At 35.6% G+C, this 18,440-nt stretch overlaps 1 protein-coding gene across 3 annotated transcripts in view; it reads right to left on the bottom strand.

The window, feature by feature from the left end:
• LOC413210 (cadherin-89D) overlaps positions 1 to 18,440 on the bottom strand; it is a 56,867-nt gene that overhangs the window by 8,726 nt on the left and 29,701 nt on the right. For all 3 annotated transcript variants that reach the window (XM_006558106.3, XM_006558107.3, XM_006558104.3), the window contains exons 3-12: positions 13,354 to 13,484; positions 12,591 to 12,749; positions 9,849 to 9,957; positions 9,082 to 9,284; positions 8,560 to 8,688; positions 5,858 to 6,818; positions 4,303 to 4,461; positions 3,838 to 4,015; positions 3,316 to 3,577; positions 1,237 to 1,540 (exon numbers count right to left, since the gene is read on the bottom strand). In XM_006558106.3, coding sequence (XP_006558169.2) covers positions 1,237 to 1,540; positions 3,316 to 3,577; positions 3,838 to 4,015; positions 4,303 to 4,461; positions 5,858 to 6,818; positions 8,560 to 8,688; positions 9,082 to 9,284; positions 9,849 to 9,957; positions 12,591 to 12,749; positions 13,354 to 13,484 — 2,595 coding nt within the window. The remainder of the gene's footprint in view (positions 1 to 1,236; positions 1,541 to 3,315; positions 3,578 to 3,837; positions 4,016 to 4,302; positions 4,462 to 5,857; positions 6,819 to 8,559; positions 8,689 to 9,081; positions 9,285 to 9,848; positions 9,958 to 12,590; positions 12,750 to 13,353; positions 13,485 to 18,440) is intronic.

The following is an 18,440-nucleotide window of genomic DNA, read 5'->3' as shown; positions in this document are numbered from 1 at the left end:
CTCTCACCCATTGATCTAGGATTATTATCTTCGAAGTTATAGCGATTTGAATTTTTCTTAATTTTAATCGAATTTCTAAAGTATGTTAGGGATAACTCGTGTGGATGTGCGACAAGGATGGAAATAGTAAACGATTAAAAATTATCCTTTTCTTTACGCGACAATATCTCGGGAACCGGAAGTCATATTGAAATAGATGAAAGAGCATTTTAAAGAGCAAAGATCCTCGTTTCTAATGATCTTTTACCCATTGACCTAGGATTATTATTTTCAAAGTTACAGCGGTTTGAATTTTTCCTAATTTTAATCGAATTTTTAAAGTATGTTAGCGATAACTCGTGCAAAGTGCGAATGTGCGACAAGGATGGAAATAGTAAACGATTAAAAATTATCTTTTTCTTTACGCGACGATATCTCGGGAGCCGGAAGTCATATTGAGATAGATGAAAGAGCATTTTAAAGGGCAAGGATCCCCGCTTCTAACGATCTTTCACCCATTGATCTAGGATTATTATCTTCAAAGTTATAGCGGTTTGAATTTTTCTTAATTTTAATCGAATTTCTAAAGTATGTTAGGGATAACTCGTGCGGATGTGCGACAAGGATGGAAATAGTAAACGATTAAAAATTATCCTTTTCTTTATGCGACGATATCTCGGGAACCGGAAGTCATATCGAGATAGATGAAAGAGCATTTTAAAGAGCAAGGATGCCTCTTTCTAATGATCTTTCATCCATTGACCTAGGATTATTATTTTCGAAGTTATAGCGGTTTGAATTTTTCTTAATTTTAATCGAATTTCTAAAGTATGTTAGGGATAACTCAGGAGTGTGCAAGAAGAATGAAGATGGCAAACGGTTAAAAATTACCCTCTCCTTTATATCTCGAGAACCGGAAATAGTATCAAGATAAATCGAAAAGCATTTTAAAGGGCAAACTTTTGCACTTTCAATTACTTTCGTTAATTCATCGACTAAGAATCATCATCTATCGACTAAAATTTTTTCTTAATTTTATATTTAATTATATATTACAAGTCACATACTGAAAAGTCACAGAAATTATTATTTTTACATTTGCATCTCGTATACTTGTATACTAATGCAATTATTTCCAGCAAGCATCGAAATTTAACTCCTCTTTAGAGTTAGAAACATGTTCTTGCTGTTTGGACAAACTCAAGTTCCTCGAGAAAAGAAGTCGCGCGTTTGGTACAAACGGAAAAGATGTCTTACCATTGTCTTTAGCAACGATGGTGAAACTATAGTTTGCTCTCGCCTCTCTGTCCAATGTACGATCATCGATTCCTTCGAAGTACACTAAACCCGTGGTTGGATGGATTCTAAACAACTCGCTTCTCTCGCCGTGAAGAGTGAAGACAAAGTTCTGATTGATACCCTCGTCTTTGTCGGTGGCCGTAATGGGAATCGATAAGTTCACTTTCGTTCCGGGTGGACTGTTCTCCGTGATTCGCCCTTCGTACAACGGGGACGTGAATTCTGGCGCATGATCGTTTTCGTCAAGTACGATCACGCTCACCTAAAGTGAAATTTATTAAATTCTTTTCAAATTCAAAATAGAAAACAACAGATAAACTTTTACTCGAACGTGTTGAAATTAAGATTTACGGGATTTTCTTTATGGAAAATAATTTCAAAATGAAAATGTTTGTGATTCGCATCTTCGAGAAAGGAATTCTGTCCTTGGAATAAAAGTGATTTTAATATACACTGTGTGTGTGGAATAATTGTGTGGAGTATTGCTTCGAATTTAAATATTCGTGCTACATCGCATTAAGCGTTAAGTATACGTAAATGTTAACGAACTAGGTCTCGTAAATCAGCGTTTTAAATATTACTTAACACGAGTGTCGCGTTAAATATTTCGAATACACGCGAGCACGATTGTGAAAGTCGAATTTATGCGCGCGGCGAAAGATCCTTGAACCTTCATTCGAATTTTTAAATTGAAAAATTTTTGAACATCATTCCCCACATTCTTGCAACTTTTATCAACCTCTAACGATCGAATATTCCAAAAGTTGAGTCCGCAAACATTATTGCGGCTCGAGGACGACATTCTCATCATCTGGACAAAAATCGATCAAACTTTTGACAGCGTCTTCAAGTGCGAGATGAAATGAAAATGAAATTTTTCCTCGAAATTCTAATAAGAGAGATGATTGGAATAATTTTTCACAGTTCTTCTTCTAGTTACTTTCCAAAAAAGTATAATAAATTTTCTCAGTTCTCAAGTACCTCAAGTTAGGAATTCTAAAGAGAAGATTTCTTTCTAATAAGAAGTGAAAAAATTCCAAGTCAATCATAGAATTGATTCCAAAACAAATTGTACACCTTTTAAACTCGCACATTTATCAAAATATATTTTAAAAAAGAGAAGAAATCTCAAAAGTAATAGATTATTTATACCTTTGCCTATACCAAGAAAATAATAAACTAACATCCAACAATTTTAGATAATCATTTTTTAGCCATAAAAATACATATTTTTATAAGAAATGAAAAAATTTCAAATGAATTGAATTCAAAAGAAATTGTACAACTTTTAAATTGGCACATTTATCAAAATATATTTTAAAAAAGAGAAGAAATCTCAAAAGTAATCAAAGTACATCACTTATACCTTTGTCTATACCATTAAAATAATAAACTAATATCCAAGAATTTTAGATAATTACTTTTTAATCATAAAAATACATATTTTAATAAAAAATGAAAAAATTGTACAACTTTTAAACTTGTACATTTATCAAAAATATATTTTAAAAAAGAAAAGAAGAAATCTCAAAAGTAATAGATTACTTATACCTTTGTCTACACTATTAAAATAACAAACTAATATCCAAGAATTTTAGATAATCACTTTTTAGCCATAAAAATACATATTTTTATAAGAAATGAAAAAATTTCAAATGAATTGAATCCAAAAGAAATTGTACAACTTTTAAATTGGCACATTTATCAAAATATATTTAAAAAGAAAAGAAATCTCGAAATAGATTACTTACATCTTTGCCTATACTATTAATAGAATTAAAGAATTAGAGGAATATACAAAGTATATGCATCATCCAAGAATTGACAGTCATCTATTTCATCCATATAAAAAACACATATTTTTAATACACTTCTTTCTAATAAAAAGTGAAAATTTTCGAAAGAAACCTATTCGACAAAAGTCGACATCCCTGCCAATACAAATCACCCCTTGACCGCTGACAAGCATCCACGAACGAAACTTGGAGAACAACTTTGCTGACAAATTAATTACCAATAGGCGAGGAGTGGACTCACTTGGAAAACGCCAACGCCTCGCTGGCTCTCCGCAATCACCGTGATGCTGTAATTCTGCCTGGCCTCACGGTCGAGGCCCTTGGGCGCGTACAGGGCGCCATCCTCCGTGATCGAGATGTCGGGCACATCCTGCTGATTGACGATAAAGAAGCGAGTGGCCGGCGTGGCCGAGCCAGTTCCATTCTGCGGAAGTATTTGGCCGATGTACGCGCCAGCCATGTTCTCCCTCGCGTGGAACACGAGTGGGGCGGTGGTCGTTCCCCTGCAATCAACGGGCGTCGACTTTTCGACAAGCAAACAAACGGAACTTCACCGGGTCGCCGACTCTCCAACTCTTTCGAGATCGAGTATGCAAAGACAGAATTTAATTTTACCAGCCACCTTTACTGATTGGCCAGAGAAATTAGTTTAGAAGAGTTGATGAACGAGAAGAACTCTGTCGAGTATTGGCATTCTTCTGGTATTCACACTTTGCATTATTTCGCAACGATTAACGATTAATCAAGTTGTGAACAACGTTACCTGGTGAATATTCCTCGCTCGTCGTTAGGATCGACCACGTGGATGGACACGTTGGTGATCAGCATCAGGTCCCGTTCGTCCGTGACTATTGCCTCGAAATCGTAGATCGATCGGTCGAATCTTTCGATCTCCTCGACCACCGTGATCGTACCCGAGCGTTCCTCCACCGCGAACGGCACTGAAATTCGATGTATGCAGCACGTGTCGCGTATTACAGGATATTCTGGACAGATTAGCCTGTTACACCAAGCTTATTGGATCGTTAGACCATCGCCATCGGCTCGTAACGAGAATTTTATTATCGAGCTGATCTGAATCACAGAGTTTGAACGCATCGAAGGAAACTTAATTTTCTCGCGAGTGAAGCGAACGAGAGAGAATTGATCTTTCGATTAAATTGAAAATTTTCCAACATTGTTGTCCAGAGCAGGTTAACAACCTGTTGCTCGATTAATCGTTACGTACCACCTTCCTCGTAGCTGTGCAAGAGGTCGTAGATCAGGTCGTTGGTCTTCACGGCGTCGTTCAAGCGTATCTGGCCGACGCTGGTGCCGACCGGCACGTTGGCACCCACCCAAAATTCGTAAGGGGCGCCCACGAAATCCGGCTCCAACGATTCCGGCCCTGAAAGGGAGAGAGAGGATTCGTAAGAATCGTTTAGGCCGCGATAAAAATACGTGGAACGCCTCTTCCCGGCGAAAATATTTCACGATTTTCTTTGTCCCGACGTATGTAACGCGCTCCTGGAACGTATCTCTACCCGCGATACGACCGGAATATTTCCCACGGTTGACGAAACGCGTTTTATGGATCTTCGTGACTGGTGTAGAAAATGGAAGATAGCGGAGACGTTGATGGAAACTGTTTATCGAACTGTTATAGAATTTTTATATTAAATTTTGAAATAAAAAAGTTTGTGCTCAATTTGACATCATATCCTTGAACTACGATTAAATCCTCGAGAATTAGAATTGTAAGATTAAAAGAGACAAGTTTAAAGAATCGTGTAGCAAAATACATCACTGAAGTACAAAAGAAGAGATTAAAAAAGGTATGAAGTCAGAATTTTAGTATCTATAGATTATGAATGAAAATTTAAAAGAATCAATTGATTAAAAGTAGAAAGGCCTCCACAAAGACAATAATCTGATTAGAAAAACATACTAATTCAACAGATTGTTAATACCAAATACTAATTAGTTTATGCATCCACGATTCAATTATTTCCATTATGCAATTTTACTTTCCTATAAACGATGTAAATTACATACAAATTAAAGTTTAAGAAGAGAAGTTTAAGAAGACAAGTTTAAAGAATCGTGGAGCCAGACGCATACATCACTGAAGTACAAAAGAAGAAATTAAAAAAGGTATGGAGTCAAAATTTTCTATAGATGGCATTATGAATGAAAATTTAAAAGAATCGATCAATCAAAAGTAGAAAGGCCTCCACAAAGATAATAATCTATAGAAAAATTCCTTTAGAAAAACATGCTAATTCAACAGACTGTTAAAAGCACGACAGTTATACAATACCAAATACTAATTAGTTTATGCGTCTACGATTCAATTATTTCTACATGCAACTTTACTTTCCTATAAATGTAAATTACATACAAATTAAAGTTTAAGAAAAGAAGTTTAAGAAGACAAGTTTAAAGAATCGTGGAGCCATACGCATACATCATTGAAGTACAAAAGAAGAGATTAAAAAAGGTATGAAGCCAGAATTTTAGTATCTATAGATTATGAATGAAAATTTAAAAGAATCGATCGATCAAAAGTAGAAAGGTCTCCACAAAGACAATAATCTGATTAGAAAAACATACTAATTCAACAGATTGTTAATACCAAATACTAATTAGTTTATGCGCGTATAAAGTGTCCACGATTCAATTATTTCCACATTTTTTTACTTTACTTTCCTATAAACGATGTAAATTGCATACAAATTAAATAATTAATACAAGATACAAATAAATACATTCTTTTCGAATTTACTTAATTTTCCACGACTCACCGTCCGATCTGAAGACGTCCACGGTGACCACAGCGAGGGAGATCCTCCTCTCGCTGGGGTTGGCCGGTTGATCGGCAGCCTCGACGAAGATCGCGTGCCTCCCCTCTAGAATCGGGCTCTCGGACACGGAGATCGTGCCTGTCACCTCGTCCACCGCGAACGGAGGCGTCCTCGCCGTCGAGTTGCCCGGCTTCTGCAGCCTGTACCTGACCATCCCGTTCGGACCCAGATCATCGTCGACCGCGTGCACCTGGCCGAGCACCGTGCCCACCTTCGAGTCGCTCCTCGCGACCAGCTCGTACAGATTTCCAGGCACGAAGATCGGGTTGTTGTCGTTCGCGTCCAGCAACGTCACGTCAACGTCCACCGAGGAGGAAGAGGAGGAACCGTTTCGAGGAGCCACAACGCTCGGTCTTTTCTCCACGGCGACCACCCTCATCCTCAACCGATCTCTCCTCTCCCTGTCGAGAACCGACTGATCCCTCACCGTCAACCAGCCGGATCTGGCGTCCACCGAGAACGCGCCAGACGGGTCCACCAGCTCGTAGTCGAACTGGCCGTTCTCTCCTTGATCCCTGTCGCGAGCTATCACCTGGAGCACGCTGAATCCGTTCGGCAGATTCTCCACGATGCTGATGTTGTACAGATCCACCTCGAACTCGGGTAGATTGTCGTTCAGATCCAGGACCTCTACTTCAACTCTTGCCACGCCAGATCTAAGAGGGTTGTCCACCTGGGAGGCGTGGATCTGCAGAGTGAACGTGTTCGAGGGCAGGTTTCGCTCGGCGTCCAGGTCGATGGCGCGTTTCAGGTAAAGGGTGGCGTTTTTTGGGTCCAGGTGGAAGAAGCCTCGCTCGTTGCCCGACGCGATGTCGTAGCGGATGGGCGCGTCTATGTCGCGGTCCCGGTCGGTCGCCTGGATCGGCGTGGAGAAGTTGATTCGGACGAAGATCGGGTGTTCCTGTTCGAACGGAGAAATATTGGAAATTTGAGGAGTTCAAGTTGCGTATGCGAATTAATTTGATTTGAAAATTGGCCAAGTTTGAAATTGCACCGCCGACAAATCGAATAGTTGAGGCTCGCTCGAGCGGAACAGAATTTGAGCAATGTTGCGAATTTGATCGAAAGCTCCCTTTAACGCGATTAAAATCGAAGATGATAATACAGTTTCGTATCTCTTTGATTTTTCACGAGTCGAGATTCGATTAATTTAATCACCTCTCCAACCTCTCACCCGAGCCACATTAGAAACCCTCTTACAAACTCTCGAACTCGATTACACTCGTGAGCCACTTGGACTCGCAATCAGCTCGATATATCTACTAGCGAAATCCACATAAGCACGTTTGTCTTTGTCGATCACTCGTCTTGAAAGCACGTTTGTCGAGTCCCAAAAAATGTATATACATACACGCGATATCGAGGATGAAAGTCAATTTACCAAGCGTTACTCTCGAGTTAAAATGGAATAAATCTCGTGGAACGAGTCGAGGCGAGTCGCATTGGTGGAAAGTCGAACGAGCAGCGATAAATATCGCGTTCCTTGCTGCAAAGAAATTTACACCTCAAGGTTTCAACAAGAAAGTATCGACCCTCGACATTATGTGGAACAGGCCGGGTTATCAAGAGGCTATACGGAGAATTGCTGGATCCGTAATAATAACGACTAATAATGGGTTAAGGTAATAGAACCCGCGAGATAAGTGATATAAATCTATTCTCTGCTATGAGATTAATAAAAACTCAGGCAATAACGTTCTTTTCGTTTTAGAAAGAAAGAGGTGATGGACGGAGAAAGAAGAAGAAGAAGGAAGAACGAATGTCGTGGAAGCTACGGCTCGATGGTCACGTAGAAAGTCCGTTCCGTGATTCGTCTTCCATCGACGATCGTTCAAAGTCGCGGTTTGACGCGGTCATTGCCGGCGGATATACGCGTTTCGTCTCGAAGCCAACTTCACGCTTTTCTCGATGGAATAGTCGAGAGTAGTCTCGAAGAGAAAGAAAGTAGAATGAAAATGGTGTGGATGGAAACGAACGGGACATTTTCGATTAAATTTTCCAGCCAAATCCAATTCTTTCGAAGAGAAAAGAAAAATCGATGAATAATTTTTGAGAAGATAGCGGAGAAAGTCGACGCGTTTCGACTTAAGTCGTTAATCTTTCCGCACACTTCCTCCTTTATCCAAATGCGTTTATCCATTTTAACGAGAAGAGTTTCCTTTTTCTTTTTTCTTATCGTATTTCATAATTACACACGCAACGCACGACGTGTAAATAAACGAAAGGATCTTAACTTTTAACCTCATTGGACGCAGGATGCATTTCACGATTGTGCAATCCTTCGCAAGATGTTTAATTAAGCCGGTTCGAACCGTGATATTAATAATACACACTCTTGCACACTCCTGTAATTTCCATTCTGGTGCAATTGCAAATCGAATAATTTTCCTCGATCCTTCACGATCGATACGTTAAGTGTGTTAAGAATTTATTTCGAGAAAGAGAAAAAAGAAGAAGGGAAAAGAAAAGATTAATCGTTAAATAATGAAGAAACAAGCTCCGCTTCGAATGCTGGAAAAATCGAATTACACACGTTGCGCGCGTGTAAAAAAGACACGCCGTTCACATTTTCATTCTCATTAATGTGAGATTGATAAATAATCGCGAAATGGCCGCGTGTAAAAAAAAAATAAAACGCTCACCGGCATCGGATAGAACTCGTAAATCTTCGCTTTGTACACGTCTCTCGTGAATTTCGGATCGAGATCATCGTTGTCCAATACAGTTATCCTCACTGTAGTGTTGGTGGTTCTGGCCGGCGTTCCACGATCCTGAAACAAACAATGAGCCAATCTCGTTAAAAATTACCTCTAAATATATATCAAATCGATAACACTTATTACAATATATCAATGTATTAATGTAAAAATAAAATTCTTATCGTTCCCATAATTAAATTTTACAATTTTAACTAAAGACAATTTATCATGCTGCCTAAGATTAGATTCATAATCCTGACCCAACTCTTGGATGGCATTTTGTTTTGCAATAGATACGAATCAACGTTCTTTGAAAATTTTTATCGAATTTCTCTCCGCATACAAATGTAAATGCAAATCTCAAGGCGAAGAAATGCAATAATTAGATAGTATCTCTTGGAATTTGAAAGCAAAGAATGGAATCAGACTTGTGAACAAATGCTGGGAATCGTCGAGTTTGCTTACCGTGGCCGCGATGACCAACGTGAACTCGCGGTCCCCGTTGTCGTAGTCCACCGGTTCACGGAGTATGAGAGCGGTTCTGTGGCCGGATTCGAGTGAAAATTTCCCTTCCTCGTTGCCTTTCACTATCGCATAGTGCACGTCGCTGTTCGGCGTGTTCGGTTTGTCTCCGTCCACCGCGTGTATCCCGCGAAATATCGTCACGCCTGTCCAATTTGTCCAATTAAAAGAGATTATTAATTTAAATCTATTCCCTTATTTTAACATTTATCGTGAAATTTCTCTATTAAAATTTACTACGTGTATATCTATATCATTGAAATATTTTTATTATAATTTTTCGTCCTTCCAGAGGATTAAATTTCCAGGAGGAAGTCGAAATATCGTCACGCCTGTCCAATTTGTCCAATTAAAAGAGATTATTAATTTAAATCTATTCCCTTATTAAACATTTATCGTGAAATTTCTCTATTAAAATTTACTATATTTGTATATTTATATCATTGAAATATTTTTATTATAATTTTTCGTCCTTCCAGAGGATTAAATTTCCAGGAGGAAGTCGAAATATCGTCACGCCTGTCCAATTACGATTAAAAGAGATTATTAATTTAAATCTATTCCCTTATTAAACATTTATCGTGAAATTTCTCTATTAAAATTTACTATATTTGTATATTTGTATCATTGAAATATTTTTATTATAATTTTTCGTCCTTCCAGAGGATTAAATTTCCAGAAGGAAGTGGAAGAAAATATGTGTGTCTCACCGACTGGAGTAAGCTCGTCCACGGTTACGTGATAAGGCGCATCGACAAATTGCGGGGCATGATCGTTTATGTCTTCCACGTAGACCGTCACTGACAGGTGCGACGTAACCTGCGAGCAAAAACGAGTTGAAACGTGTGTCGCGCGCATCGAGGAGAATCTCAACATTACGCGGCATTCCTCGACGATGCCTTATACTTTTCATACACGATCACGCGTTACTCGAGATAGGAACGAATCAATTATCGCCAAGGGAAAAGGAATTTACACGGCGCGTATGCTCATTCGGGGCCAAGTATCGGGATATTGAACGAGCGTGTGTTCGTTTTTCGAAACGAGATTTATTTATAATCTCGTAAAATATGATGGATGTCGCCTTTTCGAAGGATCGATCGGAAATCTTCCGTCTCTCTTGATTTCGAAATCGAGGGAAGGGAAGAAAGAGAGATAAATGATACGATAAATTTTTCTCCTCTTAAGTAGATTCTTCTCCTTCTCGGAGAAGGTCTCTTCTCTTCCCTCCGCAATTCCATTTAATACCATCGGTCATGCGTAACAGTATTACCTGAGATTTATTCGTCGAGATTGCATTAACGCATGAAAACGTCCCGTCCGATCGACCGATTAAAAAAGGAAGAAGAAGAAGAAGAAGAAGGGGGAGAGGAGGATCAAACAACGGTACTGCATACGACGTACGTTCCTCCACTTTTATTGCATACTTGTGCAAAACGTCGAGCTGGAAGCTCGCCTCCTCTATCTACTCCGATGCTAACGGATTAATTTCGAAAGCGCTTAAGAGAGGATGAAACATATGTTTTCAGCCGGGGTTGCGAAACACGCGAGGTTCCCGAGCGTTGATTAAAAAGCTAAATGGAAATGCACGTACGCTGCTGCGGAAGTTTACCTTTTTTTTTTTTTTTTTTTTTTTGCGTCCACGTTGTTAATTCGAAATTAATGCCACGATATATCTGAATAAAAAATTTGTTTGATCGATGCATTTACTTTTTCACAGATTTATCATAAATTCGATAAATTCTCTCTCTCTTTCGGATTCTTGGATTCTTTGTGAGAATGTTTTACATGGAGGAGAAAGATTCCATTCATTGATTCTACATTGCTAATTTTTTTTATATGAAAGTTTGATCGTTTCTTTTTTTTAAATTGACAAATGCGCGGCGAACGAAGAAAGATAACCTCAAAGTATCTATTATCCTTAATTTGGAAGGTTTTTTCAGACATTTTCAAAATATTTCATAATGGATATTAAAATTCGCAAATCGGTTGTAACTGTAAACTCTGAACGATTATACAGTTATTTGCAAATAAGCAATCTATAAACTGGCCCATTAGAGACTAGTAGTTGCGCAGAATTTTAATTACTTTAAAATAACTCGGCAAAACGAGTATTTACTTACATGTGATAAAAAATGGTTATATAAGTAACATTTTTGAAATAATTGTTGCTCGATAAAATCAATATATTACACATCTTTCTAAATGGAAACATTCTTTTCACTTTATTGCATCATTGATGAATAAAGAAAATTAAATAAGAAGAAAAAAAGTATACACCTATACTTTATTTCTTATTTAATACCACTTACAAAGTGTGATTAGATAAATATGAAAGTGTTATATGTATATATGCTTTACATTATTAGAAGAAAATTTACAGAGTAATAAAATTCTGTATATAAAAACTGTAGAAAGTGTAGAATTCTTTCCTAAATGTCATCATACAGATTCAATTTTTCATTGTCCATCCTTTGCAATCAAACAATCAAATCTAAATGGCACAAAGAATTTTCTTCGAAAAGAGAAATGATGGAATAGAATTCGAGCAAACATAACGACGTCGAGAAAGAGAGAGAGAAAAAAGAAAAATCTTGCAATCGGATAAAAAAATGTAATCAATATCGTAACGGTTTCTTCGATTCGCGGATTTCCAACGAAATAATTGCATAAACGTTTATTGGCACACGATGGAGATACAAAACCGGTAGCAAGGATTCGTTCGTCCTATCGAAACCGGTGTCTGCACGCTCTAGTTACTCTTGCATGCGCATGCAAGTTATGAAAAGGAACTAGACTCCTCTGGGACGAAATAAGAAAATATCTCTAGGGACATTAAAGATAACTATAGAAGAATGGAATCAAACGATTTACTTCAAAATTCACTTGTTTCTTGATAATTATAATTTATATATACATACCTATCCATTAAACAATTTTATAAATATTTAAAATCATTTATCTTTACAAACCTCTCCTATATTCTCTTTTAACCTAAATGGTCCAACTCTCGTAGATTATTATCCATGATTAAATCATTTCATATTTTTCGAAAAAAAAAAAGATCTTATTCGATTATCTCTCTAATATTAATTTAACTTTTGTTCGTTTAAATTTCCTTGTTAAAAAAAAATTTCACAATAATTCAGGTCAGAGGAATATAATACATAAATACCGATTAAATTTTATCTTCCGAGTGATTAAATTTTCTCGCAAGATCTCCTTTGAGAGGGTTTGCTGCCGATCGTTTGTTTATCAAAATTACCTCTTTCGTTCTTTATTGCAATCTCGATGATCCGATTTTATCATAATCGTCAATTTCCTGGATCAAAATTAAAATTAACCATCTAAAGCATCGTAATAGTTAATAAATTAATCTCGCGTGGATCGTGAACGAGACTCAAGAAACCGTAAAAAAAAAGAAAAACGATCGATCACTTTCAACAATTTACCAGAGAATCGCCGCCGTCCGAGTAATCGCAGACCACGCGGAACTTGAGCAGATTTCTAGGAACCTCCGTGTCCACCAGGTCCTCGAGGGACTGAGCCAGCATCAGAGAGACGTGCGTCTTGTTTGTCTCCTTGTAGGCGAAGAAACGGGCGTCTTCGTCCTGCGACAATTAACGAATGATTGAATAATGACCGTCCCAAACGAAAAATCTGCCATCTTTTCATTCGCGATTGGAACCGTGGCAACGTCTCTTTGCATTTTTTAAAAGAAAGATTCTCTAAAAGGTGGAAGCAAGATTGGACATTGATAAAGAGGCGAGGCACAGTTGATTCTGCTTATTTATTTGTAATGGATACACGCGTCGATTCTTATGCAAGTGAAATGCAATGGAAAAGAGGGACAAGTTGACATTTTGATAGGGATTAAGTGTATAATTGTACGCAGGATACTTCTATGTATGATGAATTATTGAACATTGAATGTTTCTTTTGAAAGAGGCTGACACAACATTTCTCTGAATGCATAAAAAGATTTAATGTAACGAAACGAAAGAATTTCATTTAAATTGCTTTTTAATACCTAAAATTCATTATTTTTAACAAGTTTTTTTCTTTTCGTAATTATTAAAAATAATTTTACACGATGATATATCTGAACTCTTGAAAGATACGGTGTAAAGCATGGAAAAGAAACGTTATATCATTCATTTGGATTTATAATCGATTTAGAAAAGATTTAGAAAGAAATATTGTATAAACACTTACTTTGTCCACTGGCATTATTGAGATATGACTTCTCGGATGAGCTTCCAACGACAAGATCTCTGTGCCCCTTGCAAGATTTTCCGGCACCCTGACGAATTTCAAGTACTCTCCTATTGGAAAGAACTGGCATCCTACGAGCATCATTTCGAAACGATCAAGATTTAAGAAATTAATACCACATCTTGTTCATGTTTCGAAAAATATGAAGAAAACAATTTTTATGAAAATTTTATATAATTTCAAATTGTTGTTACCTCTTTAATTCTTCATCATTTTGAAACGATCAAGGTTTAAGAAATTAATACCACATCTTGTTCATTTTTGATTTATTTTCATCGTATTTCGAAAAATATGAAGAAAACAATTTTTATGAAAATTTTATATAATTTCAAATTGTTGTTACCTCTTTAATTCTTCATCATTTTGAAACGATCAAGGTTTAAAAAATTAATACCACATCTTGTTCATTTTTGATTTATTTTCATTGCGTTTCGAAAAATATGAAGAAAACAATTTTTATGAAAATTTTATATAATTTCAAATTGTTGTTAGCTCTTTAACTCTTCATCATTTTGAAACGATCAAGGTTTAAGAAATTAATACCACATCTTGTTCATTTTTGATTTATTTTCATGATGTGTTTCGAAAAATATGAAGAAAACAATTTTTATGAAAATTTTATATAATTTCAAATTGTTATTACTTCTTCATTACCGATATATTTTATAAATAGATATTACGTTTCTCAATCCAAATCGATAACAACATGTAACACAGATAGAGAAATATCGAGACATCCGTTTCCACGGCTCAAAACTAGATACGAGACCTTAATCAAATACTTTCTAGCAATAATTCCCCAATCGTACTTTCCCGTTTCCTGCGACCGATTCCTACGAGTTTTACTCTTTCCATCCGTTACCATTTTTCCCCGAGAAACCAGATTTTCGCGTCGACACATTGGTACAGTTTTTACTCGCTCGTGTTTAATAACAACTTCGCTATCCAACGTCTGAATGTTGGGCGAATTATAGGGTCCATTTATGAGTGAAAGGAATTTACACTAAGTTTAATTTGGGCGTGAAACATTATCGCGATTCGAAGCTCAGAGACCGTGGCGGAGAGACAGGTTCGACACCTTTGCGTTACCGTTTCTTTCCTTCCCTTCTTAAAAATAATGATCGTACGAGTGGAAAGATAACTCGGAAAACACAGGTTGTTTTCAAATTTATATTCCAAGCGAATTTTTATCGATATTTCGAGATTGTTGTTGAGTCGATCTTTATTACGGGATAATTTAAAAATCGAAAGCGAATTGATTCGAAGGTAAAACGACGAGAATGAAAAAGTAAAAGTTAATAATGTAAGGAAACATTGAATATTCTGTAACATTTAAGACGAATAATTCTCTCTGTATAATTTACAGCATTCGATTATACTGTACGAGTAATAATTGATTAATGCTTAATTATAAGACTAGAAGCACGTGATGCATATTAAGCACGCAGCAGAAAGTACTTACTCAATGTTTACCAATATTTATAATGTTAATAAGTTTGCGCGTCGAGGCAATGAAAACTCGTATACCAATTATTATTGTATATCTTGCGTTAATAATGATTTATCCTGTTTTAAATAAATACGGATAGAAATATTGATGAAGATATTGAAGGAAAGAAGTTAATACGAAATGATTGAATTCGACAAAATTATTCTCAACATTCTTTTCAAGAAACTTTTCAACTTAATTTCTCAAAAACTAGATCTACGATAATAATTTTATAATTTCAGAAAATATATTAATCTCAATCAATATGTTCTCTTCATGTCAAACTATACCTAAATGCAAAATATAGATATTCGACTCTATCTTCGTTATTTGAGTTTCAAAGAAAATAATTTCATAACTATAATAAATAAAAAATCAGATCTACAAAAATAATTTGATAATTTCAGAAAATATATTAATCTCGATCAATACGTTCTCTTCACGTCAAACTATACCTAAATGCAAAATATAGATATTCGACTCTATATTCGTTATTAGAGTTTCAAAGAAAATATTTTCATAACTATGATAAATAAAAAATTACAAAAATATATAATAAATAAAAAACTAGATCTACAAAAATAATTTGATAATTTCAGAAAATATATTAATCTCGATACAAAACTATATCTAAATGCAAAATATAGATATTCGACTCTATATTCGTTATTCGAGTTTCAAAGAAAATATTTTCATAACTATAATAAATAAAAAACTAGATCTACAAAAATAATTTGATAATTTCAGAAAATATATTAATCTCGATCAATATGTTCTCTTCACGTCAAACTATACTATATTTTCAAAGAAAATATTTTCATAACTAAGATAAATAAAAAATTACAAAAATATATAATAAACAAAAAACTAGATTTATAAAAATAATTTGATAATTTCAGAAAATATATTAATCTCGATACGAAACTATACCTAAATGCAAAATATAGATATTCAACTCTATATTCGTTATTCGAATTTCAAAGAAAATATTTTCATAACTATAATAAATAAAAAACTAGATTTACAAAAATAACTTGATAATTTCAGAAAATATATTAATCTCGATCAATACATTCTCTTCACGTCAAACTATACCTAAATGTAAAATATAGATATTCGACTCTATATTCGTTATTCAAGTTTCAAAGAAAATATTTTCATAACTATAATAAATAAAAAATTACAAAAATATATAATAAATAAAAATCTACAAAAATAATTTGATAATTTCAGAAAATATATTAATCTCGATACGAAACTATACCTAAATGCAAAATATAGATATTCGACTCTATACTCGTTATTCGAGTTTCAAAGAAAATATTTTCATAACTACGACAAATAAAAAATTACAAAAATATTACTTCCTGCGATGCATTCTCTGCGTCAACTATCAACGTTTAACAGAAATCTCGCAAACAGAATCGAGGCAAATTACGGCCTCGTTTACCTTTCTACATTCTACAATATTATCAGTTACGAAACTGGTCTTTTGACACGCCAGTGTTATGCGAACCGGCGCGTGCAGAACGAGTTGGAGATATTTTTCCACCCTTCGATAAAAAAGGAAAAACTCGTCTAACCATTCGATAACGCGAGTTTTTTTTTTTTTCGCATACGTGTTTCTCGCAGGATCAAGAGGCGATGTAACAAGCATGTTTTTTCCTCGAACAGGAAGCGTTTGAAAAGGTCGTGTAGAAATTCATCCAGTGCAGTGGCCATCTCTGCTGATTTTGCAACCTGGTCTATTGGAGGAATGTCTTGAGAAGATCGAGAAGCGCCATAGGCGTTTCTGTTGTAACTTCTTCTTCTTGGATGAGAACGTTGTACAATTTCTTTTTTGTTTTTTATGGAGAGAAAGAGAAAGCTCAAAGAATAATTCTTTCACTTTCTTTCTTTTTTTGGGGGAGGAACAAGTACGTTTATATTATTTTCGTATAATTTTTTGAAGAAAGAATATCTTTGCAAATATTTTGAAAAAATTTCTATACGCGACTTTGAAATAACAATAGTTGAAAATAATAATAACTTTGAGAATTAATTTATATAAGAGTGAAACAATGTTTAATTATTTCGATGATTAATTGCCGTTACTTTAAATATTATATAAAAAAGAAACGTTACATTCTTAAATTTTAATACAAACAATTGTCCATTCTTTAAAAACGTTAAAAATAGAAGAGAATAGAACAACGAGCTATTATCACGTGCGAAATATTCAAATGTTTGGTATTGAAAAATCGGATGTGGTAATTGTACTAATCAGGTTAATGACATTCTATATATTTCTTACAGTTTTCATTGTCTAACACATTGCTCCAATTTTCAAGGATGATAACAACTGTTCCGTAACGATTATGCAAATTATTATTTCATCGATTGAATGCAAATCAATTACAAAGTGTGAAATATGTATGAACATAGCAAGCAAGGTGGAAAGAAAACTCGAAAAAGAAGGCCAAGTTCAAAAATTCCAATCTAACTAAATCTCTCTAAATCTCAATAATTTTTTTTTAAAAAATCACGATAATCACTTTTTCTCAATTTCAGAAAATTCTACCTCAAAAGTTGAATTACACAAGATTTATCCAAAATTCAAAGATCGAACGATTAATTAATTTAAAACGATTCATAAAGCTTTCGTATATTCGAGAACAAGAGAAGCGAGTCCAGTTCGAGTAATTAGCTCGTTTCCGACTGCGAAAAGGAGGGGGAAGATCGGAGGGACGATACACGGCGAAGACGGAGAGAGGAAGTTCGCCGTGGCGTGATCTTATCTCAATTTATTCAGGGCCGCGATCATCGCGTCGATCTACGGAACGTTGTCCGGCAATTTCACCGTTTTTCAACCCGGCCCTCGCGTTAACACGAACTTTGTTGCACGGAAAGGAACACACATATATATAATTGCATCCAGAAACCTCTTATTATTCCGCGATACGAGTTATTATTGCGGATAATGGTGAAACAGCTTCGTATACGAGAATTTATCATCGTTAAATCGTCGTATCGCAATTTTCACACGGAATTCACACGAAGAATATTGAAGAATTGAAACATTGATTCAGACCCAGATTGCTCTGTCTGTCTGTCTGCAGGCGTAGAAAACGGTTTCCTGAAAACTGTTCGCTCCGCGTTATTATATCATTATCAACATCGAGCGAGCAAGCATCGTCTTAATTAAATAATTCGACACGTATAACCATTCGAGGCCTACATAAAGAGTCGGTGTTTCTGAAAGCTTAGCAAGTATCGCAAAAGTACTTTCACCCGATCGAAGCCGATAATACGCGAGGTTGGACACGCATCGCGGCCGATCAACATTCTTTTTCAAGTTTTTCCAATTATCGATCGTACGACGTAGCTTGACAAAATGGAAAACTCGAATTCGATTCTTTCCTCGATCGATTTGGAGAGAAACGAACGTTTTAAATTTGACTCGTTTTTACAAGTTTACTCGAAAAACTTCTTTAGAAGAATTTGTATCCTTTTCTTCTTCTCCTCGCTGGAAAAAGATCCGTCCCCTTTAAGTGACTCG

Source organism: Apis mellifera, linkage group LG12 (assembly GCF_003254395.2).
Source record: "Apis mellifera strain DH4 linkage group LG12, Amel_HAv3.1, whole genome shotgun sequence".
NCBI lineage: Eukaryota > Metazoa > Arthropoda > Insecta > Hymenoptera > Apidae > Apis > Apis mellifera.
This window is presented reverse-complemented; position numbering and strand designations above follow the sequence as displayed.